General features: G+C 38.8%; 1 protein-coding gene across 2 annotated transcripts; it reads right to left on the bottom strand.

The window, feature by feature from the left end:
* Window positions 1–1,233: 1,233 nt before the first annotated feature.
* On the bottom strand, window positions 1,234–20,915 carry LOC131592015 (host cell factor 2-like). 2 transcript variants are annotated; one of them, XM_058863232.1, is made up of 16 exons: window positions 20,734–20,915; window positions 18,736–18,884; window positions 18,188–18,348; window positions 16,926–17,134; window positions 16,376–16,460; window positions 15,245–15,348; window positions 14,472–14,660; window positions 13,189–13,374; window positions 12,659–12,762; window positions 11,546–11,702; window positions 10,359–10,559; window positions 9,089–9,159; window positions 7,736–7,873; window positions 6,250–6,435; window positions 5,538–5,823; window positions 1,234–4,623 (listed from the first exon to the last, which is right to left on the bottom strand). In XM_058863232.1, the coding sequence occupies exons 1-16, from the start codon at window positions 20,897–20,899 to the stop codon at window positions 4,598–4,600; spliced, it is 2,418 nt and encodes an 805-aa protein (XP_058719215.1). In that variant the 5' UTR covers window positions 20,900–20,915; the 3' UTR covers window positions 1,234–4,597. The 2 variants fall into 2 exon arrangements, with proteins under 2 accessions (XP_058719215.1, XP_058719214.1); XM_058863231.1 differs by lacking the exon at window positions 1,234–4,623 and having other exon boundaries at window positions 4,635–5,823.
* Between the last annotated feature and the right edge of the window lie 1,833 nt (window positions 20,916–22,748).

Here is a 22,748-nt window from a genome sequence, read left to right as displayed (position 1 = left end):
GATATTAAAAGCAGATGCCTGTTAGAGGCAAGAATCCCCTCAAAAAAAACCCCAAACAAAAAACAATGACAGCAAACTATGCCCAGCCCCAATCTGAGAGATATTTTTGTTGTTCTTGTCAGGACTGTAAGCCCAATAAGTACCATTAAGTACTTGAGGCTTTTGAAGGATGCAGGGAACAGACCAAGTTGAAATCTACCACATTTATAGACGCCAGATTTTACCATCTAGCATGAGGCACGTAAAGGGGGAGTAAGACAAAGAGGCCCAGTAGCTCACACACATCTCTTGGGCCTTCCTGCCATCCTAACTCCTCTTCCAGGGGCTGCAGGAGCTGGGCATTCATTCTCTGGCTGAGCCCCACCACCATTCATTCATGCTGGGATCCAGCTGGGTGCCCACCCTACCCCCACCCACCCCACATCACGGAGATTTCCCCCTTGGGGGAAGCGCTGGAGGTGCAGTATTCTAAAGTACTATCCGTAGTATTCTAAAGACTACGGATCAAGAGGATTTATTTTCCCAATACTTTAAGCTGACTACTTGAAATTCTAATAACAGGGATTTCCACTTCCAGACCAATGGCAAATGCATCAAAATGAAGATTTCATTACTATTAACAGAAGGAGGAACATACTGCCCAGACAGTGCCAGCAGTCAGTGCTCCACCCCTGTCCTGGGAATCTGGAAATGTTTCAGTGTCAGAACTGGAAGCCACAGAATAAAACCTCTGATGTTTAGCTCACTAGAAATATTATAAAAATACCCTAGGGACCAGCTAATGCTATAAAGAAAAATAAATAAATCTGAGTTGTTTTTAAGATAAATTCATACAGCAAATTCAAATTTGCCTTCAAGAGAAAATAACTCGTACTCTTAAAATCTTATTAACAGAAAGAAAACAGCACAAGAGGATTCTTCACTGATGTTTTAGGTTTTCCCATTTGTTTTCCACTAATGCAAGAATCACAAATAACAAGACAACAACCATTATTACAATAGCTAGGAACACAAAGAAGGAATCCATGTGGAGCAGACAGCTTTTAGCAGTTTCTCATGTGAAGTCTCTTAAGGAGGTCTACAAACAATCCAGTAGACGTTTCAGTTCACTTGCTCCTCTCTGCTCTGTGCAAAATGTACTGCTTATTCCCCCAAGAGTTCCCCATTGTCAGCTGCCATAAAAGACGGAGTAATTTTGAGTAGAGCTGGACATGAACACAATTCAAATCCTTAGTAGAAGCCATCTGAGCACACTAAGTGCTCACACATCTTTTTAACAAACTGCAACAGAGCAACACCAAACTCTTTGTCACTCATTGTCAACAGCAACAGGACCCCTGTACAGACAGGGGAAATAATGTCAAAATTTCAATTCAGAGGCCACAGCCTGCAAGTCACAAAGGCATGGAAGGAGGCAGAGTAATGGTGAGTGCACAGCAACTGCAGAAGGTGGGACAGGGATATTGGAGAACCTCAGCTAAGGAAAAAGCTCATGAGGCAACTAAGAATTAACTTAGGAGACAATATTTATGGAAGAGTAATAGTATTATGACAGTGCTTATCATTTAACCCTCTTCCCCAATTTGACAAATTTACTCACTCTGTATCAGAAATTCCAAGTTTGTACACGCACACCGCTGAAAAAACAGACACTTCAGTATTTACAATGCGTTTGATAGGACAACCACTTTATTACAAAGAACAAACAATGCTTCAAAATAAGACTAATCAACTTGTATTGTACAAAATGTCAGTTTCCTTGTAGAGGTCATTAAGTAACAGGCTGTAAGACTAAGTTCACGTCAAATTTGCTATCCTGAAATAATCAGATAACAACAGTAATACTTATTATAATATCTTCAGAGTTTATGGCATGATCATGTGCTCTACTCCAAACTACATTCAAAAGATATTGCTATAATTACTTTGAAAACACAAAGTGTAGGTTATTGTTCACTTCATTTCCACTTTCACAAGAACATTCTGAAGATGAAGCTGTAGCAGTGTCTGCCATGACTGGCATGACTGTCCTATGCTTACAGTCACAACCTCCCTAAGGAGTTCAGTAAACCTAGACATTTCTACAATATGGATACTGTAATCTGATAGATTTCAGCTTCTGTTACATGTCCTTTAGCAGTATCTGAAATAAATGGATAACATGGAGTCTTAAAGAGCTGGTGTCAACAGTCCTCTAAACTTTAAAATCGAACAATCAATATTTGTCTGATATCTAGTTGATAGGCAAACAGGTGGGATTTAGACATTATAAATACAGTTCTAAAAACAGACCACAAAGTGTATTTTACAGTGTGTACCACAATTTCAGTTTAAAGTAAAACTGTGAGCAACTGAAGAGTTGCATATGATCACTATTCAACGTTACCCAACTTGGACGAAAAAGAGAAAGTGACACCTTACGTCAAGTCAGCTGAAGAAAGCACACTCACAAGGAAATTATACTTTCATTGAAAACGCCACAGTTTTACCCTTTGGTAGTCGTGACATACCCACTGAAAAAAGAAATTGTGCAAAGCATGTGAAACCAAGTGCAAAAAAACTCCACCCAGACACACCCAACAGGTTTTATTCTTAAATAACAACTCTACAATCACAGCTATCAACCAACAAAATCAAAGCCACAAGTGTTTTCTCTAAAGGCTTCTTTCACAGTACTAATAAGAAAAACCAAGTTCTATTCTTCTAGTTGACAGTTCATGTGTATGGTACTTTAGTTATCAGACAGTATTGGTAGCGAGATCCTACCTGACGAAATGGACCATTTAAACACAAATATCTTAAAGCCAGTTAACTTCAGGAAAAGTCCTATACATTCATACTATAAACACTGTTTAAAGTGAAACTGGGATATCTGTTACTGCCATAAACACATGATTTTTCTCTGGAGTCAAACCACATGTGTTACTCCTGTGCCACAATTAACACTATTATAGCCATTTATGGTCCCCAGCACTTTCTAGATGCTATTGGAGCATGTGATGCATTGCAATAATTAAGGCTGTACCAGCACTTCGTTATAACCCTGATTCTCAGGGTAGCCAATGCTTGGCTATTAAATCTGCTCTGGGATACTTGAGCTGCTGCTAAATCTCTACCATTTTAGTGATACTTCTCCCACCAAACCAGGCACATCATTGATTTTAGTTTATATATTTACAAATGCTCTTAAGACAAATTTAACTGGAAGAGGCAAGAAATTCTACCTTGATGTATAATCTTTTGGCATTTGGGGCAAAATTAAAGTGCAAAGTATAAACTTCATTGCACAGTAAATAATTTAGATTTTATTTTAAAATAAATCTTATTTAGGTGCCTCAATCTATTCACCTAGTGACCTTGTCCAACTCAGCCATTTTCCTCTACACTTTGGTAAACATAGTTTTATATATAGATACATAAATAGCATTTAAAATGTTTACCTTTATTTCACTACTGTGAACAACTGTTTTTCTTTTCGCATAGGAATGGATCAACCTATTCCTAGAAGTAATGCTTGTTGATTTTATCAGCTAGCTAGTTAATGTAAAATGATGCATAGTAAAAGGGAGATACTGAACTCGATTGGTAGAATATATTGGTAAAGCAAACAAGCACTTAAGAAGATTAACTGGAATAAATATGTTGAAAGTTGCCATATAACATGTGCAAAATTGCTTACCATGTATTCTAAACTTTGGTTAAAATTTTCAGATTGAAGTTTTACAGAAACATTATGGAAGCAACACAAGTGATTACTAACACAGGAATGAGGTAAGTTATTATTAGTGCAAAAAGCAAGCATATGCTAAAAGCAAAGCATATGGATTTAAAAAAAAAAAAAAAAAGGAGAATGAATCTCATGGAAGTTTTAATACAAGACCAGAAAGGTCTCTTGTAAACATTGGTATTTACAAGTTTTAGATTTGTACAACTACAAAAGGATTATTTTAAGTAATAGTAGTGCATTTACAATGAATTTGCGTTTTTTGTAATAAGAGCAGTGGATAAGTTTATCTTTTTCCTTTTAAATTTTCAGGGGATATCTTTCAAGATTAAGATATTTGTTACAAATAGTAGAAAAAATCATTTCTTTACAAAAAAAGTATATATTAAAATATTTATACATTTTAAGTTACTATATAATAACTGGAAATTTTTGCCTTGTACTCAGGCACCACAATGAAGAATGTGGTATAGGGAACCGAAACCAAACAGAATTTGTTCATATCCCAAATCTTATGAATTACCTATGCAAGATCTATAGCAATCACGGGGACTCTACTTCAAATACTACTACTTGTGCCAATTCTTTTATTCATTTTTAGTTTGAAATTCTGTGTTCTTTACTTTTTAACTTATCACTACCAAAAAGAGCTGCTGGATAGAGTGTGATCCTCCACCCCACCATCTCTCATACATTTTCTATATGATACTCATACCTGAGCAAGGCTCTATAACGTTGATGTGTCAAACGTAAAAAAGGTTATATATTTTTAAGATAAAAACAATGCAAAAATAAAATATTTGTAGCATTTACAAATAGTACAAGAGTTACATTAAACACTACATTCGAAACTTGAGATTTATTAAGTCGCTTCTACTTTGAGCCTGATGTTTTCATATCTGCAAAAAGAAGGAAACATTGTTAAATGTTGCATGATTTTACATGGTGTACAAACATTTTCAACACTGTTTCAGAGTTCTAGGATATAGATCATGGTCAAAACCCCTGCCAATTAAAGGGTTAAAACAGCATTGAAATACTGAACATCATTCTTCTTCATTGTTACTCCCATCTTAGAAAAGCATATATTAGAAACCAAGGAGTGGAGTGCTCAACAGGTGGGTCCCAGCCCACCAAGGTCACCCTTGTGCTGCTACCCCTGCAGCACAGTTCCCTGCTGCCCAAGGGGATGGGCACCCTGCCCTTCCTACCTTCCTCTGTGCCCACAGCACCTCTTGTTAAGCAGTGCCAGCTCCCAACAAAGGTAAGCCAGAAATGGGAAGGAGAGCAGGATGAGAAGGCAAAACTTGAGAACCCAAGTTGGCTTACTCATGAGGCAAGCCAGAACTGACCAGGCTAACACTAATTTTATTTCCAGTGGATCCATTCCCATCCCCAAATCATCATGAACCTATCAAAATTCAAGCCCAGGGACAAGATGATAAAACCTCTTCTGGCTGTAACAGATTTTAAAGTGTATGTGCATCACAAAAATGCACCTTACATCACCCAAAGGAATTTTTCCTCCATTCAGGAGGTTGAGAAGACTGAAAAAAATCCCTGATTACACTGTATATCATGTACATGAAGCACATAACTGGATTTCTTCTTACTAGACTGAAAAACTTCTGAACTGAAGTGAATTCTAGGAAAGTCGGAAGCAACAACTAGAATTGCATAAAACAACTAAAACTACATAAAATGGAACAAAACAACATTTCAAGAAATTCACATACAATAAGTGCTGTGTTGGTTTTGGAAGACATGCACAGCTCCTGCTCCACTCAAATGCTGTGTGTGACAGTGACTTTACCTTGAAGCCACCGGACCTGCGTGGCCGGGCCATAGCCCCTCTCGTTCTTGGCTGAAATCCTGAACACTATGGCAGGCCGGGAGGTGTAATCCACGTGGGCATTGGAAAGCTGGGCAGCAGTCACTATGCAGGAAGTTTTGAGACCACAGTATATCCTCATAAATACAAGCTGACTTGGATTTTCCTGTAATTGCGTGGAACGGATAGCTAAGTAGGCAGAATATTCTAAAATATTTCCAGAGGGTGAAGCAGGAGGCTCCCAAGAAAGATGAATGCAGTCTACACTCTGAAGAAAGAGAGAAAAATATGATAGCATGTAGCTAACCATAAATATATAAACAATATAAAAAAACCCCAAATTCTAAATATTATCTGAAAATTCTAACCTATCATCACCACACTGGAGATAAGGATGTGTCTTTTGACTGTTTTTTAAGAATCCCTAAGGATTTAACGATGCAAGACTAGAAAATCATTGGGAGACTGCCAGATGATTGAATGTCTATCTGCTAACATGAAGATTAACTGTTAAAATAATTCTTTTTGGCAAATTTCTTAAAGAATATTATATTGAGCAGAGTTAACCAAGTAAGCATTGGGTACTATTTTATATGACAATTCAAGCTTAAAAATAAAACCAACTATAACCGAGAGTTCTGAGATTATACCGATGACCAGAATTTTACACATCAGAATTACCTATATTTCTCACCTTGGTGATTTTGACTGTTGAAGGAGCTCCAGGAAAACCTGGAATGCATGTCTTGAATTCACTGATTTTACTGAAAGGCCCAACACCACAGCCATTAATTGCAGCAACTCTGAACCTGTACACTGTGCCTGGAAACAGATCCTGTTTCTTAAGTAATCTGTAGTCTGGTACATCTGCACCTTCCGCCTGAAAATAAAGCAAAACTTGTGTTAATGTTTAAGATACTATAAACACAATTAGGTTAAAAGAGTATGAAGTGTTAAACTGAGATTAATTAAGTTTAATTGAAACTGAAAATCTATTTAATACTGCTGGACTTACATCAGAACTTATGGTTCTGACTGACACAATATTATCTGACCTCAAAACAGCTCTTCTAAGATGCTATGTGAGACTACATCTCAAGACCAAAAGATTTCCCATTTTTTCAGTCATTTAAATTAAACTGTGCCTTGTGGTTATTTTTACTCAGTAAAGTTAAAACAAAGCAGCATTTACAACTACATAAATTATGATTTAGTTAACATAACCTTCAGTCCTAAAAAATATTTTCATTTCAAAAGCAGTTATTCCTAACATTAGGAGCTACAGTTCAATGTGTAGGTAATCAAAATGTTTTTAAGGAGAAGCATTGTAAGTAACAAATAGCTTTCTGAAACATTATGCACTACCATACTTCCATGATTAATATATGCATTGATGCATCACTGATCCTTACAGTGGAACTATTTTCCTACCGAATAATGTGAAAGAACCAATCAATGCAATCAATGTAAACACTGTACAATGTACAGTGCTCTTTAAAACTAAGACAGAATATTTAGAGTGAAGTGCTTTCAAAAAAAGGTTTCTGTTGTTTTTGTTTCTGTCTCAAGAAGACACACAATTTTTGTTTCTAGTTAATTAGGATATCACTAATTTACACTTTTACCATCACACCTGTTACATTTTTGCAAGTTTCCCACTCATACTTTACTTGTATCAACTTACATGTACCAAACATTAAGTTAGAAAGGTCTAATACCAATATCACTATAGTTCCATATCTAGACTTTTTAAACAGCCTAACCTATATTTTATAAGTATCTTTAACAATTTTTATGCAAAGATTCTGAGAACAGAGAAGAAACTGAAACATTTCAATGCTGGACTGCAGTAACATATTAAGAAATTGGGAGATTTTCAGTTTTTAAGAATTTGACTGGTTTGAAAGTTCAGCAAGTTTAAAATTGTTTCCTAAGGCAAGAAATAATGTAAGAATTAGTAATAGCAAAATAAGATATTTTGTATTATCATACATAAACAACAAAAGAAAATTCATTAGGAAATAGTAAAAAGAGGTGAGAAACTGGTCAAAAAATACAAAACTCCTACAAGCACCAGATTCTGCTGCAGTATCAGGAAATCCCATATTTTGTTGTGAACTGTATAAGCAACAGATTCTGAGATAGGTACATGTGAGTTACATCAGAGAAGCAGCAGCTACCTTGCTATTGATGTTCAGTGTTTCCTCTGGCAGCAGGTAGAACTGGCTCACCACAGCACTGTTGTTCTTAAAAATTCCCACATCATACCACCGGCGGTCCCTGGTTTTCACCGGTGCTGGCGGCCTCTGGGGAGCTCTCTAGTATTTGAAGAACACGTCAGGTAGATTACCCACACTTCAATGCCATGGAAAAAAATGTCAAGGCTCTAGTATATGTAAGAGACAACCCCCTTTTATACCAGTGTTGCTTTCTTATGCTTCAAATGAATATGCATGTACTATTAAAATACTGTGCAAAACCAACTGGCTCTTGTACAGTTACTCAGACACAGTCTGCCATTTGAAAAGCAACACCTGGGATGTTGCATCTGATGTTCTGAACAGGCAGGGGAAGAAGCTTAAAGCTGTAGAACTAGGTGTCTGTAGCAGCATGTAGTTGTGAGTTAATTTCTCTCAGAGGTCAAGAAGTTTCCCAAGGTGGTTCAACATCAGCAGCTCCCCCTGGGGCTCAGCTGCACCTCAACCCCACACGTGCTCTATGTCAGGCACTGCGGAACTCGCCTGCAGCTGAGAACAGCCCTCTGCTATGGCGTGGGGCCATGGGGATGGAGGGTGTGCAAACTGCTCCTGACTGACCCAGAAACACAAACTGGCTTTCTTGCTCATCTCCAGGCACCAGGGAGGGCACTTGCAGAGTCAGGTGCCCAGCACAGATCAGCCATGATCCTGCTAGCATGGAAATGGGGCAGGAGCTGCAGCTGCTCTTGGCAGAAGCACCCCAACCCGTTATTAGCAGCTGCTTCTCCCCTTCGTCCCTTGCTTTTGGTGGCAACAGTGGCACCTTGGGTTTGTGTATTAAGTTGTAAGCAGGTGAAATAGGAAGCATTTACTTTTTCAGGCAGTATTTACAGCTTGCATAGTCAGTCCCCATCTCCTCTAGGGAAAAACATCAAGATGTCAGTTAAGTTACGTTTCAAATCTATAGAATCATCAGCTAACACTAGTCTGATCTAATACATACTTAATTTTAAATTCAGTTGTGCATACAGAAAAACTTTTTCACATCATGCAGCAGAGACCATTCCACTGTGCCAGTTGATAAAAATGATTCAACAGCTGAAACATGTACTTGGATCTCCTCCCAACTACACAACTGCTACTTAGACTCACATCTAACTCACAAAATGCAATTAGCTTTACAACAGAAATGTTTACCCCTCTATTATTCACTCCAAGCTCAAAATAAACATTGCTTTTCTTTCAGAAATATAATTAAAGGAAAACAGAACAGCCCTTACAACTAATCAACAGAACAATAGGTAAAGCAATCTGATAATACTTTTTCAGACTTACAGAAGAGTGTGAATCATTTGTCTGTCCAGTATTGACCCTTGTTGAAGGCATGGCAAAAGCAGTTTCAGCAGCTAAAAACAAAATGTTAAATTTTAAAAACTTCAGCAGTAGAAAAAAATTAACACAAAACCCACGCAGTATTAAAGTTGACCTCAATAGCCATTTACAAGTATTTGTTGCACAAGAACATCTCAGACTTCTTTTGCATGCAGTTCTATTTATAATACAAACTAATTTTGGCTTCTCTCATATTCCCAGAACAATTCCAAGAGTCTAGCATTGGAGGCTGCTACAGATAATGCAAACAGAAGTCAGGACTCAGAAAATCCTAAAAACTGACAGGACTATGAAATCGATATAAAATATTTGTGAACAAATAATCTAAATACCAGATTGAGGCACATACTGGGGACATTGTATGAATAGTCTAAGTGTGAATTCTTAATTTGATTGCATTGTCTCTGACATCAATGCAGTCTGAATTTCAAACATAAGCAGTTAAAACAATCCTAACAAATGGGAACAGAGCATTCATTAAATTTAAAATGTAATTAAAAGGAAAAAAAATTAAGCACATGAGTAACACAAAGGAGTATTAGTATTTTATGCATGTGTTCCTGGGTTTTGCTTTTAAAATACAATAGTGCTTGGTAAAAATTATACTATACACACAACATCAATATCAGAATACAGTTCTTCAGTTAACACTCAGAACAATAATAAGCACAGCCTGTTGAGATTTGTCAAAAACAAAACTTGAAAAACTATCCATTTATGTTCTGTATTGCTGCTTATTTTGGGTATTTCCAGCAGACTGTGAAGAGGCCAGCACATTAGACCAGCAATGAGCTGGCCGCATTAACTAGGCATATTTATTATAGAGGTCAGTTACTTAAAATCCAAATCATCTAAGGTTACTATTTTAGTCTTTTGCTGACTAAATAGACAAGCACTGAATGAAAGCAAATGTGCAATGAGCACCAAAACAGGCTACCACTGATATTTAGGAAATGGACCTCTGCATAAATGAAGATTTTAAAGATTTGCTTACAGGAAACATGGTGGTTTACAAAAGCATAGAAGGAATATCCCAATTAAAAGATGTATAAATCCTAGCAGAGATCATCCAGGCTGCACAAGGTCTTCAATTCCCAAAGCCCTATCTACATCCCAGGTACTACTCAAGATGGGAATCCCACTACACTAGAGGAACTCTGATGGCCTTAAAAATATATGGCTCAAAATACAGTATGTGAAACACATTTCAAACCTTCAGATTTTGAATTGAATGTTGTTAGTGAAGTTTCATCTTTAACAACTGCCCCATTTGTACTTGATGATTCAGTTTTAACAGCCTGCTGGGTTACCATAGTTTGTGTGCTGGAGACAGTACTGGATACAGAAGCATCAGGATTTACACTTTGTTTGTCCAAGTCATGTAATTCACCTACATTTGCTGATGTCTGAGCACCTTAAAAAAAAAAGAAAATATTAGCCAGAATTCAGTATTGGTAACAAAACAAATCTCAAATCTCTCTTGGTCTAACAGATTTAGTTTCATATAAAGCCTGAGTTTAGCTCAGAATTAGGTTAGAACAGATCTGATTTTATTGATTGCTAATGTTTACTTCAGGTTTATAACTGAACAGAAATCTGTCTCCACAGTCACAAATAGATGTATGCAAACAGTTAGTTTAAGCTTACTGTTTTCTATGTATATGGTCACAAAAAATTAATTTTGGAAAAAAAACCCTACTAAAATAAAGCATCCACACAAATCAGTATCACAGATTTGTATCAATTTAAGATAACCCCTCTAGAAGTCTGTTTCTCACTTAGCAACAAGAACCAAAATTTCCACATCTAATTAAATTACACTGTGAAGAAAATAAAAATCCAAGTACCCATAAAATACATTTAAGTCAAATATAAAGATCAGGTGATTAAACTTGGATTTACTACACTGAACTTAAGGCACTTCCGTGAAATGCATAAATCACAGCCTTGTCATCTTTTACTTCCTCTACAGTCAGAGAAAAACATGCTTGTCTCTACATTGCCTGAAATTTTACATCAGCCAATAGCTTTTGACTGCTAACAGACAGACACAGTGTCAGTTTGCAGTTACTATCACCATAATGTTGTAAAATGTCATCTGTCCCTTTTTACTTGATTTTAAAAAATGGCTATTTATGTTTAAATAGGCAGATTTTCCATCATAATAATGAATATGTTGAGAATTTCATGTACCTTGCAACATTTCAAACAAGTTAAGATTTCAATTGTCTTCTTATTTTCTAAAAATACATTCAGTAATAACTAACACAAATTGGGTTTTTTAAACCTTAAAGAACACTTAAATAATTTTAAATTACAAAACAGAAACAATCTTATTTTATGTTTTTGAGATGAATTTTAACTCTCACTTGAAACTTTTTTTTTCTATAGTCATCTTACTTGAAGTACAGACAGGCAAAAGAGAAGGGGCATTTGATTCTTTGAATCCTGTAGCATCTGCATGGTTTTTCATAGTCTCCTGTGTAACCTTATTTTCAGGTGCTGCAACCTTTTCTTTTCCTTCTACTTTTGAACTGGATGAAAGGGCAACTTGGACCTAACCAAAACAACACATTTGTTAATGTTAAACTGCAAAGTTCAGAAATTTCAATTGCAAACACAGCATGAAAATGCTCGCTCAGAAACAACAATATAAACTCCTTCAACAATTCCCCCTAGCACTTTAAATTAGACCAAGAAATCAATCTCTCAATCCTTACCTTGATCATTATAAAACAAAGACTCAAACACTGAGTTGACTTGGAAGAGTCACACTAAATTTTATCATTACATGGAATTTCATTGCTGTGTATATTTAGTCTACTGGGGGGACTACCAGAGATGGGGAAAATGACAATTACAGCCTTTCAACCTTTGCTTTCCTGATACAATGTACTTGTTATATTTCTATTCTTAGTGAAATTTATGGTACTTCTATGTGTATTTTCTCGAGGAATACATTATGATCTATGACTTCACAAAGAAAAGGTCCAAAGTTCTAAAAATGGGATCCTTCTGCCACAGTTGTTCCTCACTGTTTCTGTTAAATTGGCGAAACAGAGGAACATGCATAACTGCACACCAGACAGATAAGAACTGGATTTAACCTGCTATAGGAACTTACAACTAAGCAGACTAGCATAAAACTAAACTGGACTAACAAAGAAGGAATATGCCTTATTCTTTTTGCTCCCCAAATTAATGGGAACCAACATTTTGAGGATGAATGGTATTCCTACTGGTGGCAGGCTCCCAGATGGCATTGTGGAAGACAATACAGTTGCAATCCCTTTCTGCATTAACAAGAAGAGGACTTGAAAGATTGTCTCTCAATCATAAAAGCAAAAAGTATGTAAGAAAACAGACAACTACTTCAGCAGGTGTCTGTCTTTTTGTTTTATTTTGGGTTTTTTTCTAAGACCTAAAAATTATGCAGGGAGTTTTAAAACTGAGAAAAGTGTTCTGGCAGTTCACTATCTTCCCATACTGAAGCATTTTTCACTTTACACTTACATTATTAGGAATGAGATTATTTGTTTGGCTGGGATGATCCACCTTCGTTTCTGGATAAGGTACGCTAGGCAATGATTGTGGACTCTGATGGAGAGAACAGCCACCTTACAGGTAAACAAAAGCAAATTCCCATCAGTTATGTAAAACTTAATATTATGATTGTTTTAATTTATTTCAGTAAGGAAGAGGGAAGCCAAGGTTGCTTGAAGGAAAACTTTGTTGTAAGTCTGAAATGAAACTGTATGACCAAACATTCAAATAAAATCTCTTCCTCACTGTTTCCTTTCTCAACTTGTGCCCAGCATTCTACAAATACCTTCATAATTCAGATAGCTGGCCAAAATCAACAGAAACAAGTGAAAGGGGTTTTTCCGTAATTATGATGCAGGCATTTGGAGAATAACCAAAGAAACAGGGTCTCACCCTCTCTCACAGAATGCTTCTTTAAAAACCAAACTCATATTTATTATTTCTGCAACCCTCCAGTCTGCCTGTGCACAAACATTAGTGTAATGTGATCTGACTGCTACCTTGTGAACTCAGCACTGATGTCTCAGGAACACCAGTACCAGGAATTCCAGCCACCGGTGGCACTGGTGAGTCAGCATGTAACTGAAGAAGGTATCCTTCAACTGTAGGTACCTCATCCCACTTCAGTTGAAAAGAGTTGGTTGTAGCTCTGATCAGCTGTACCTGTGATGGTGCTAGAGGTCTCTCTGCAAGAAACCAATAAAACACAGATGGCATGTTAGAAATTGCCCTCCCTTACCAGTTTAGTCAATAGCTGCATATTGCAAGTAAAATCAGTTGCTCCTTTTTCACTAATGTACAATATATACCAGATTCAACAAGAAACAACTGTCAAAAGGTGGCAAGCCAAGTCAGAAAATTATGAAGTGTCTTTTCAAAGTGTTCAAAAATGCTCCAGTTCTGATGCTTTGTTTTTAATGGTTCTTCTGCTGCCAGTAGGCCTTTGGGTTTTAGCTACATCATTGTAGGGATTACAGAGACAGGAGATCCTTGTGCTTTCCTGAAATGCTGCAGGTAGCTCTTTGGCTCCTAAAGCTTTACATATTCCTCTAATTCCCAAATTATTTCTCTTCCTTTCTGCTTGCTCTGTGTAGCTGAAGTGAGCTTTTGCTCTGACTTCTGCACAGGCTGAAGCCTAGGCATGACTAATGCCAATGGCTTGTTCCTCTCACGTGCCTCTATGCCTGACCAGACTGTAATCTTAAGCACATCCCTCCCCTGCTACCCTTTTTCATTTTCTGAGGGAAAAATGAAACAGGAAAAAGAAAGTTTTATTCTAACTCCCTCTCTCCAAACACCATCTCAGAGTCCTGCTATCAATGCAGCTACTAAAGTAATTAGTCTCCAGAATTCCCTTCATCTCAAGACCATTTTGGTCCTTTCTTAGATTGAAGAGTATCTTTTTGCAGTCCAAGAGATGAGGAAGCAGCAGCAGCAATGATCCCAAGAGAAGAAGGGATTTGGTGAATAAAGGAAGTAGTAGCAGAAAAGATCACTAAAACAAGAGGCCAGGAACCCTGAGTTTAGAACAGCCTTTAGCATCTTGTATCAGCTGACTATGGCATGCAGTACAGAATTTAGCATAAAGTTTTTTCAGAGACTTTAATTAAGCCTTCCTAATTTTTTTAATTTTAAGTAATAGCCTTTAAAAAACCAGCAATGAAGCATGACTTAAAAATAATTTTTAAAATGTAAATAGTCTTCGAGTTTGCTACAGCTTTAATGTTTTCACGCAAACTTTCCATATGTTAACAATACACAAGACATAGTACAAGTCTCTTACCAGTATCAAGGTACCAAAGATCTTTGCAGCAAACTTGATTGTTCCAAGCTTTTCTGTAACCATCTCTACCACTCCAGATATACAGACGAGTGCCAACAGCTACAGCACAGTGTCCTGCTCTTGGCCCTGGTAACAAGTTACTTTTGTCCTCCTGGCAATCTGAGATCAGACCTATCCATTCTGTGGTATCTAGTAAATGAAACTCAAAGCATTTAGTTTCTAGATGTTTTCCAAAACAAGACATAAAGATGTTAACACACTTAACTGCTCAGAAATAATGAAAATAAATCACCTGTTTTTATAGACAACTGTATCTAAAGTGGAAATATTACGAAAAGAAGGTCACTTTCCAATTAGCGTACAAGATAAAATCAATTCATATAGGCTGAATTTTCTGACCTCTGGTTATCTCTCTCAGGCAAATAGATCAGAAGTTGAGAGTTCAGGGATAGAACTACCATGCTTAGAAAAAACTCGTTTCAGAATCTGCCCCCTATGTTCTTCCATAAATGAAAAAGGAGTATTTACTTTACTTAGTATGAAAGTTGTAATAACAAAGATTTGAAGAAGCAAACCTGCTGAATCTTCAAAGAAAAATAATAATTAAAATATTACTTTTCAAGTAACATGCAAAAAACTAGCAACTTCTTTAGTCAGACAGGATTACAACTATGTATCCCAACCTTTTCTCAAGGTCTTCAAAATAGTTACTCTACTCTGTTAAGAAAATATCAATTCCAAATACGCACTCCCAGAAAGGCAGAAACACTAACCCAAATTAAGGTAAGAAAATGAACCGGTGCACTTCCATTCGCCATCAGGAGCAGAAATTTCACCTCCTGCTGACTGTGGAACCCATCCACCAAAAACATACATTCTGAAATACAGGAAAAGAGGGAAGAAGGAAAAAGAAAAGAAACACCAATTAACATCTAGATCTGCTACATGTGCTCTCTCAAACTAGGACAAAAAGGATTTCCACTGTGTTACAGTTTTGGTTCACAGCAAATTTTATTTGTATCTACTGTCTTTATGAAGTACAGTTGCAGACATCTACCTTCTGAAATTTTTGAGCAAATGGACTGATTGAAAAACCCAACCATACAAAAAAATCCTGGAAACTCCTCAAACAACTTCCTAGAAACAGAAGTTAACACCTTAACATTTAGCAAACCATCATGCTAATGCTCTCCAAAAATCCCACATGTACAACAGAATTTCTACAATCCTTTACTGCAGGCCTCACAGTAAGTCATGCTAAAATAAGATGACCGGCATCAAACTCAGATACCAAAATTTAAAAATATAATGCAGGCTACAAACTGCTAATATTTTAAGTAAATAAAAAAAACTAAGCTGTTGGATCAGAAGATATAAAGTTTTCATACTTCTTTACTCCCTTGCCCCTTTCTCCCCATGCCAGCTTGTAAATTGATATAAAATGGACTGAAACACATGTTTAAGAATCCATTTTATCAATGCTATCTGCCAAAACAAACCATATTGGCAAGAAATGGAGTAATGAGGGACAGACTACAAAAATAGTGGGGAATAGTTTTGTCTGGAACTAGTTCTACTCTTTGAGCAGTTTCTTTGCATAGCTACCCTCATCTGTGTCACACACACAGAGGCACTGAAGCTCGTTCCTGACAGAGCTCAGGCCCAGCTGAGGCTTTCCCAGAATGCACAAAGGTGCTCCAAGAAGCCCAGAAAGCTGTTGGTGGGTTGGGCAGATTGTCCTGCTGGATGGAAACACTGACAGTTTACTACCCTTGAGTTTACAGCAGCACTGAAATAGCAGGAAACTACAGGGCTGATGTTTGTACTGAGCAGCAGTGGATAAGCATCATTGTTCTCCTACTAGGTGTACCTTTCTAGAGTTGAGCTTTTAACAACAGACATACTTGTTTCCTATTACATTGGCCGTATGGAGACTGCGAGGAAGTGGTACTGTCCCTTTGGTTTCTGGTCTTGACCAGGTCATGGTTTCTAAAAGAAAGAGAATAAAATCCTCAAAAAAAAAAATTATCTTGTTGTTTATATTTCACTACCTGGATTTTAGGAAGGAATGTACCAGCAAAGCTAGATTTCACCGTTTTAAGATGGCTGCTTTAAGAAAGAGGGTGAAATAACATGCACTTGGAACTTCTTTTAAAAAAATCGCAGGAAATACAGACAAACGAAAACATAAATTATGGTTTCATTATGGTTATTCAGCTTTGTTTCTTTAGAGTGCTTAAAAGGCTATGATATCCATCTCACAGAATACTCATAGTCAGTGACGATAATATATGCAAATAATACTGTATCTATTTAATTCCAAATATTACAAAAAGTTAACATTACGGTGTCAGTCTCAATAATACCTGGACCACAGCATGCCATAAACCATTTTATAATATAATTTTTCCCCTCAGCCAGTAAGCACTGACTTCTGCTGGCAAACCAACTCACCAATGTCAAGTTCCCAGAGATCATTAAGCCGACAGCCACACATGCCTCCAAAAATATACATCTTTGGGCTTCCCACATCTTTTCTGCAGTACACAATGGCTGTGTGAGATTCTCGGGGAGATGGCAAGATTCCTTTGGTCACAGGAATACTCCAGCCGACCACGCCAGACCCATGTTGCAGCTCCAGTTCATAGAAATCATTTAAATATCTAGGGTATTATTGTCAAAGTATGAAAAACTCACTTATAAGCATGATGAGAAGTGCGCTTTAAACCCTGACCACTTCCAAACAATACAGACTTCTGTCTTGGGAGGGTGTAGAGTTTTAAACTCTCAAAACATTTGATGCATTGTGGGCAGTACCAAATCTGGATTTAAAATGGATTTAAAACAAAAAAAATTAACAGTTATAACTTGTTGCTTCTGAGAAAGCATGCTCTCTTATTTGCTACACTGTATTACATGAAAGAAACATGAAAACAACATTTATTGTAAAAATAGCTACATATGGACACTTAAAATAAACTGCAAAGCTGTGGGAAATACATGATGACAAAAGGTATTAGAGAGAAATTTCTGCAACTCTTAAGGCAGCAGAGGTGAGAAGAAGCTGTTTTTTTTTTCTCCTGTCTTCAGGCTGGTCAATGCACAATTAGCCATTTGTTGCTGAATCTATCAGCAAGTTATTTTTAGATAATGGTCTTTGAATCTTGGCATTCACACCAGATACCTCTTGTTTACTGAGCTTGAAATTACCAGTTTATAGCTCAGTGGATATAAGTGTTCTGAACTGCAGGTGAATGTGGATATAAAACTTCAGCATTATAGCACAGTTTGCTGACAATAATGGCAACTTCAGCTGTTACTGTAAAAAATTTCCAGATGAATTCGTTACTGTTTTTCACAGCAATACAGAAGAAACATCCATCATGAATTCCCTGATGACTCATGAGACTCTGCTGATTGAGGTAATTCGAACAGACAAGCCATTCTTAAAAACATCGCCCAAAATAATAGAAGAAATACCAAAGCCTACTCAGGTTTCCCTACAAAAGTATCAGAGCTGTCACTCAGTGTTCCATATTGTGGGATTAACAGAAGGAATATTTAACCTTCTTTGTATGTAACCCTTTCACTGCACAAATAATCCAGCTTTGAGAACCTGGTGTGCAGGACAGCCTGCCTAGAATGTTCCTTTTCAAAGATGTCAAATCTAGTAATTTCTTTATAAAGCCATTAAATTCAAAGATAAATCAGCATACCTGGGAACATTATTATTTGAATCTTCACTTTCATTTGCCAGGCCACCAAATAAATAGCACTTGTTACCATACAAAGAAAAGCTGTGGCCAAGCCGAGGACAGGGTGGAGATCCGTTTGAAGGAGCTTGAGGTTTCACTTTTTTCCAGAGCCATCGACTTGCCTTGAAGACAAGAAAAATGTATTCAGAAATAATTTCATTTATAGTCAGTCATAACAAGTAGACTTAATATAATATTAACATTTGTATATTTTCTGAATTCTTTTTAAGGGAATGCTGGGCTTTTATTATGTCATTCATTAAAAGGTATGTGTAAGAGCTAAACTTAATAAAATTTTAAATACATTATGCTTTATTTAGACTAGATGGAAGTCTCTATTTCAAAGTTATTTAGAATAAACTTTAGATTCTTAAGATGGAGAAAATCTTTCTGAAGAAGAGCAAAGATCATCTAACTTTCCTCTGCAGTTGGTAAAATAAAATGTGTTTCTTCATAAACAGATAAATAAAGTAGACTTGAAAATCAAAACATATTCATACATTTCCTACCTGCAATTCATATAAATCATTACTATATCTTCCATATTCAACCATTCCTCCAAAAACTAGTATTCTGGTACCATCACAAACAAATCCATGTGCTGCACAGCCTGGAGGAATATCTCCTCTTACAGCAGGAAGGAACCATTGATTTGTAACTATAGTAGAAAGTAAAAAACAAAAAAACAGAAAAAAATTTTAAAAATATTTCAAACACAGAAACATGTATTTTTAAACACTTCTGCTTTCTAAAAAATTACCTTTTATATGCAGATAACTGTGAACGGGCTATTTGCTTCACACTAAGTTTTAAATGAATCATATATTTTTTTAATAAAAAGAAAAGCGAACACCTCTATCAAATCAATGTAATTCAGTATATGAATGAGCCCATGAGGTCATTGTAACTAAGTCAGTCATGAAGGGTCATCCAGCAATTTAACAGACTTGCCAAGAATAGAGGCTAATGACGAACACAAGTGCAGCTCCACACAAAAGAGATAACTACGCTAACTCAGAGGGAGCTAGCCCTAGAAACAGAATTATTAGAGCTACAGCAGCATGGCACTGTGCCTGGACTTAATAGCCCTATTCAAAAACTAATTACACTGTTCTGGGACCCATTTTAATATCCACAGAGTGCTGCACTGATATGTGGGAGAGGAGAGGCAAAGAGTCAAGAAAAAGCAACTGAGACCATCTGATCCAGCTGCAGCACATTGGTGCCTAAACTGTTCTGGAATTTAAGAATTACAGGGGACAATGTCTTCTCTTTCCTACACTTTAATAAGAGCATGAAGAGGAGAAGTATGAAATTAAAAGCTTCCAGTGAGTGTTGCTGCAGGGGATTAAGAGGCTCTCAATGTGTGCCAGCTCTTTGAAAATCATCACATGCATAGCAAGGGCCATGGATGACATCCCACACTTGGGCAGCTCAGGTCATAACCCTGCATCTTAAATCCCAGAATAAAAAAGGTCAGTTTGGGCCAAGCACTCGTCCAGAAACTGGAACAACTGAGTCATGATCCCTTTTGTCACTGCTGCAAAGGGGAAACATCTTAAACAGAAAATCTGCGAAGAAAAAAACCAAGTCATGGTAAGACTCACTCAAAAGGCACCTGTCAGAACCTCTGCTCTGATGGCATAACTATGTTAAGAGTTTTCTTTGGATTACTTTTCCAAATAGAAAGGTTAAGAGATTTTTTTTTTCTCCCCTCAGAAATACGTAAGTATTTCAGAAAATATTACAGAAATACGTAAGCATAGTAGATATTAAAGCTATCAGAGAAAAATCTGCCGGGAAAAACCTCAAGCAGCCAACACTGGCTGACTGAGCAGCACAGATCAGTCACTGAACTCTCCCGTCTCGGCCCAAGCCCTGAAATTACACGCAAGTTTTCCAGCCTCATCCAGCATTCGGTACAGTAACTATTTAGGCGTCGAATCTTTCACAAATAAAATCGGTCTTGGGCAGCTTCCTGTTTGGAAAGGCTCCCGATGCCAACACGTTCACTTTTCCAAACAAGATTCCCATTCCAGCGCGTTCGGCTCCCGTGAGCTGCCGCCAGCAGAGGGAAGGAGGGGGATCGGGCCACTCGTAGGGACTAATCCCGCCTGCCGCCATTCAGCCGCGACCTGCCAGGGGAGAGAGGCTCCGCACCCCTGCGCGACAGCCGGGGAAAGCAGAACCGGGAGATTATCGGGGTCGCTTTTCCCCAGGAAGGAGCACTAACCCCGCAGCATCAGCCGGGGCGCAGCACTACCCCAGGGAAGACCCCTGGCCCAGGCGTATTTCCCGCCCCGCCATTTCGGCTCCGGGCAGCTCCTCAGCCCGCCCGCCGCCCCCTCGGCCGAGCCCCCACGGGCAGCGCCGGGGGAGGGCGGGAGGCCCGGGGGGGATCCCCGGCGCCGTGCGGAGCCCGGTGCCACCGGCGGTCGCAGACGGGACGGCCCCGCCGCTGTCCCCCCCGCCCCGCCCGCCCCGCGGCGCGGCCCCGCCCCGCGCACCCGTGTTGTAGACGTGCAGCTCGTCGGCGATGCCCTCGTTGCCGCCGCCGAAGATGATGAGCAGCTCTCGGATGGCGACCGCGCGGTGCCCGTGGCGGGAGCGCGGCACCGGCCCCGTGAAGGAGGACACCCGCCTCCAGCTCAGCCCGGCGGCGGCCGCCGCCATCTCAGCGCCGCTCCCACAACGCACCGCGCGGCCGGGGCAGCCCGCCGGGGAAGGGGGAGCGCTGACGTGAGGGCGGCGGGTCCGTGTCCCGCCCGTGTCCCGCCCCGCGGCCGCCTCCGCCGCAGCCCCGGCTCGGCACGGCCCCCTCCGCTCCTGCGGCGCCCCGGGCCCGGCCGTGCTCCGCCGGGAGCCCTTTGGAGGCGCTCCCTGCCTGCAGCGCCCGCCGCCCGAGGGGTGCTCGGGCACCGCGGAGGTGGCGTCTGCTCCTCCGCTTGGGGCATCCGCTCTGCCGCCGAGCCCTCAGAAACGTGTAGCACATCCCCTTTTTTTAAATTTTTTTTTTTTTTTTTCAACTGGCTAGTGGTAGGCGAGGCATCGCTGCTGCCTGCGAGGTGTGCGGCGAGAAAGAAATGAGTTTCTGTTCAAGCACTGAAGGTTGGGATTAGTAACCGAGGTTTCGGTTCTACAGCTGGCAGCGGGTGATCTGAGTGAATTCGAAGGTCTCGGTCTGCAGGAGAGAAGCTGCTCTTTCCTGTCTGAGGGGCATGTTGTGTGAGGCTGAGGGAAATCCAAAGAAGATGTAGCTGATGCTAAAAGTCTCTTCTCGTTTTTGAGTTCTACACAGTAAGCGATGATGCTGAGATGTGTAATTGAGGTCGGACATTAGGAGGAATCTCTTCACAGAAAAATGATTAGACATTGGAATGGACTGCCCAGGGATGGTGAAGGTGTTTGAGGAAAGACTGGATGTGGCACTTACTGCCATGGTCTAGTTGACAAAGTGGTGTTTGGTAGTGGGTTGGACTCGATGGTCTCAGAGTGCTTTTGTAATCTCATTCTGTAAAGGCATTACTGCACAGCCAGTAATCCCAGGGGTTCTGCCAGGTGAAGGAGCTGGTCAAAGTTCTGCAGGCTCATATGACTGTGTGCTGCTTAGATCTGTTCAGATTCACATAGAAATGGAGGGGAAGGTGAAAAAAACATGGGTGAATTTTGATGAACATAAGCTTAATACAACTAAAATATTATGGCACAGAAAAATACTAATAGTTGTGGCCATCTGCACAAAGCATATAACTGTATGTAGTACTCTTCATTTAATTTTTGTTCTAGCAGAAGATGGATTCCTATACAAAATCAGACACAGATAATAGAGTTTGGGCACATTTTGAGAGACACAGTGGAAAACTCACATTTTTTGGCTTCTGCAAATAGAACAGAAATCTTCATTAAAAACACTAAAAACTTTTAAGACCTTTGCTGATTACTGCTCATAAATTTTGCCCTGTCTCACGACAAAAATATAAAAAATGGTTTAGAGTTGAAAATGTTTATTATCATTCCTTTCAGTACTCACAAAAGTCTTGTGACAAAACAGTGGTTTACCATTTATAAACTTCATTCCTAGAAGGGAGGGACTGAAATAAAATAAGAGAAATGCTGTACAAAGAAAGCTGCAAAAGCATCCAGGAGAGCCTAGGAAGCAGGGTATCACCATGTGCTGGTTACCTTGAACCAAGATCCTTTTGAATCTAAACCAAACCTGCAGATTAAATGCTCAAAGATTAGGAAATGAGATGTTTCAAGTCAAAATGCATGTTCAGAGTTGACTTTTGCATGTTTCCCTTAGCTTTTGACTCTCAAGAACTTTGCCAACAGACACTGGAAAAACTTTGGCCTTCTGTTAGACTTTGGCATGTTAGCATGTCTGGCTCTTGCACACTAGTTACCTGTTCACATTTACCATAAATAATGACTGAAAACGTAACTTGCAGCTAGATTTTGGAAGTAACTTCTGGAAGGGTTTGTTTCCTTCTCTTTCCCCCACTCCTTTAAGACTTTTTGTCTT

This window comes from Poecile atricapillus, chromosome W, assembly GCF_030490865.1.
Source record: "Poecile atricapillus isolate bPoeAtr1 chromosome W, bPoeAtr1.hap1, whole genome shotgun sequence".
In the NCBI taxonomy this organism is placed as follows: Eukaryota; Metazoa; Chordata; class Aves; order Passeriformes; family Paridae; genus Poecile; species Poecile atricapillus.
Note: the sequence above shows the minus strand (reverse complement) of the source record. Positions and strands in the feature narration are given on the sequence as shown.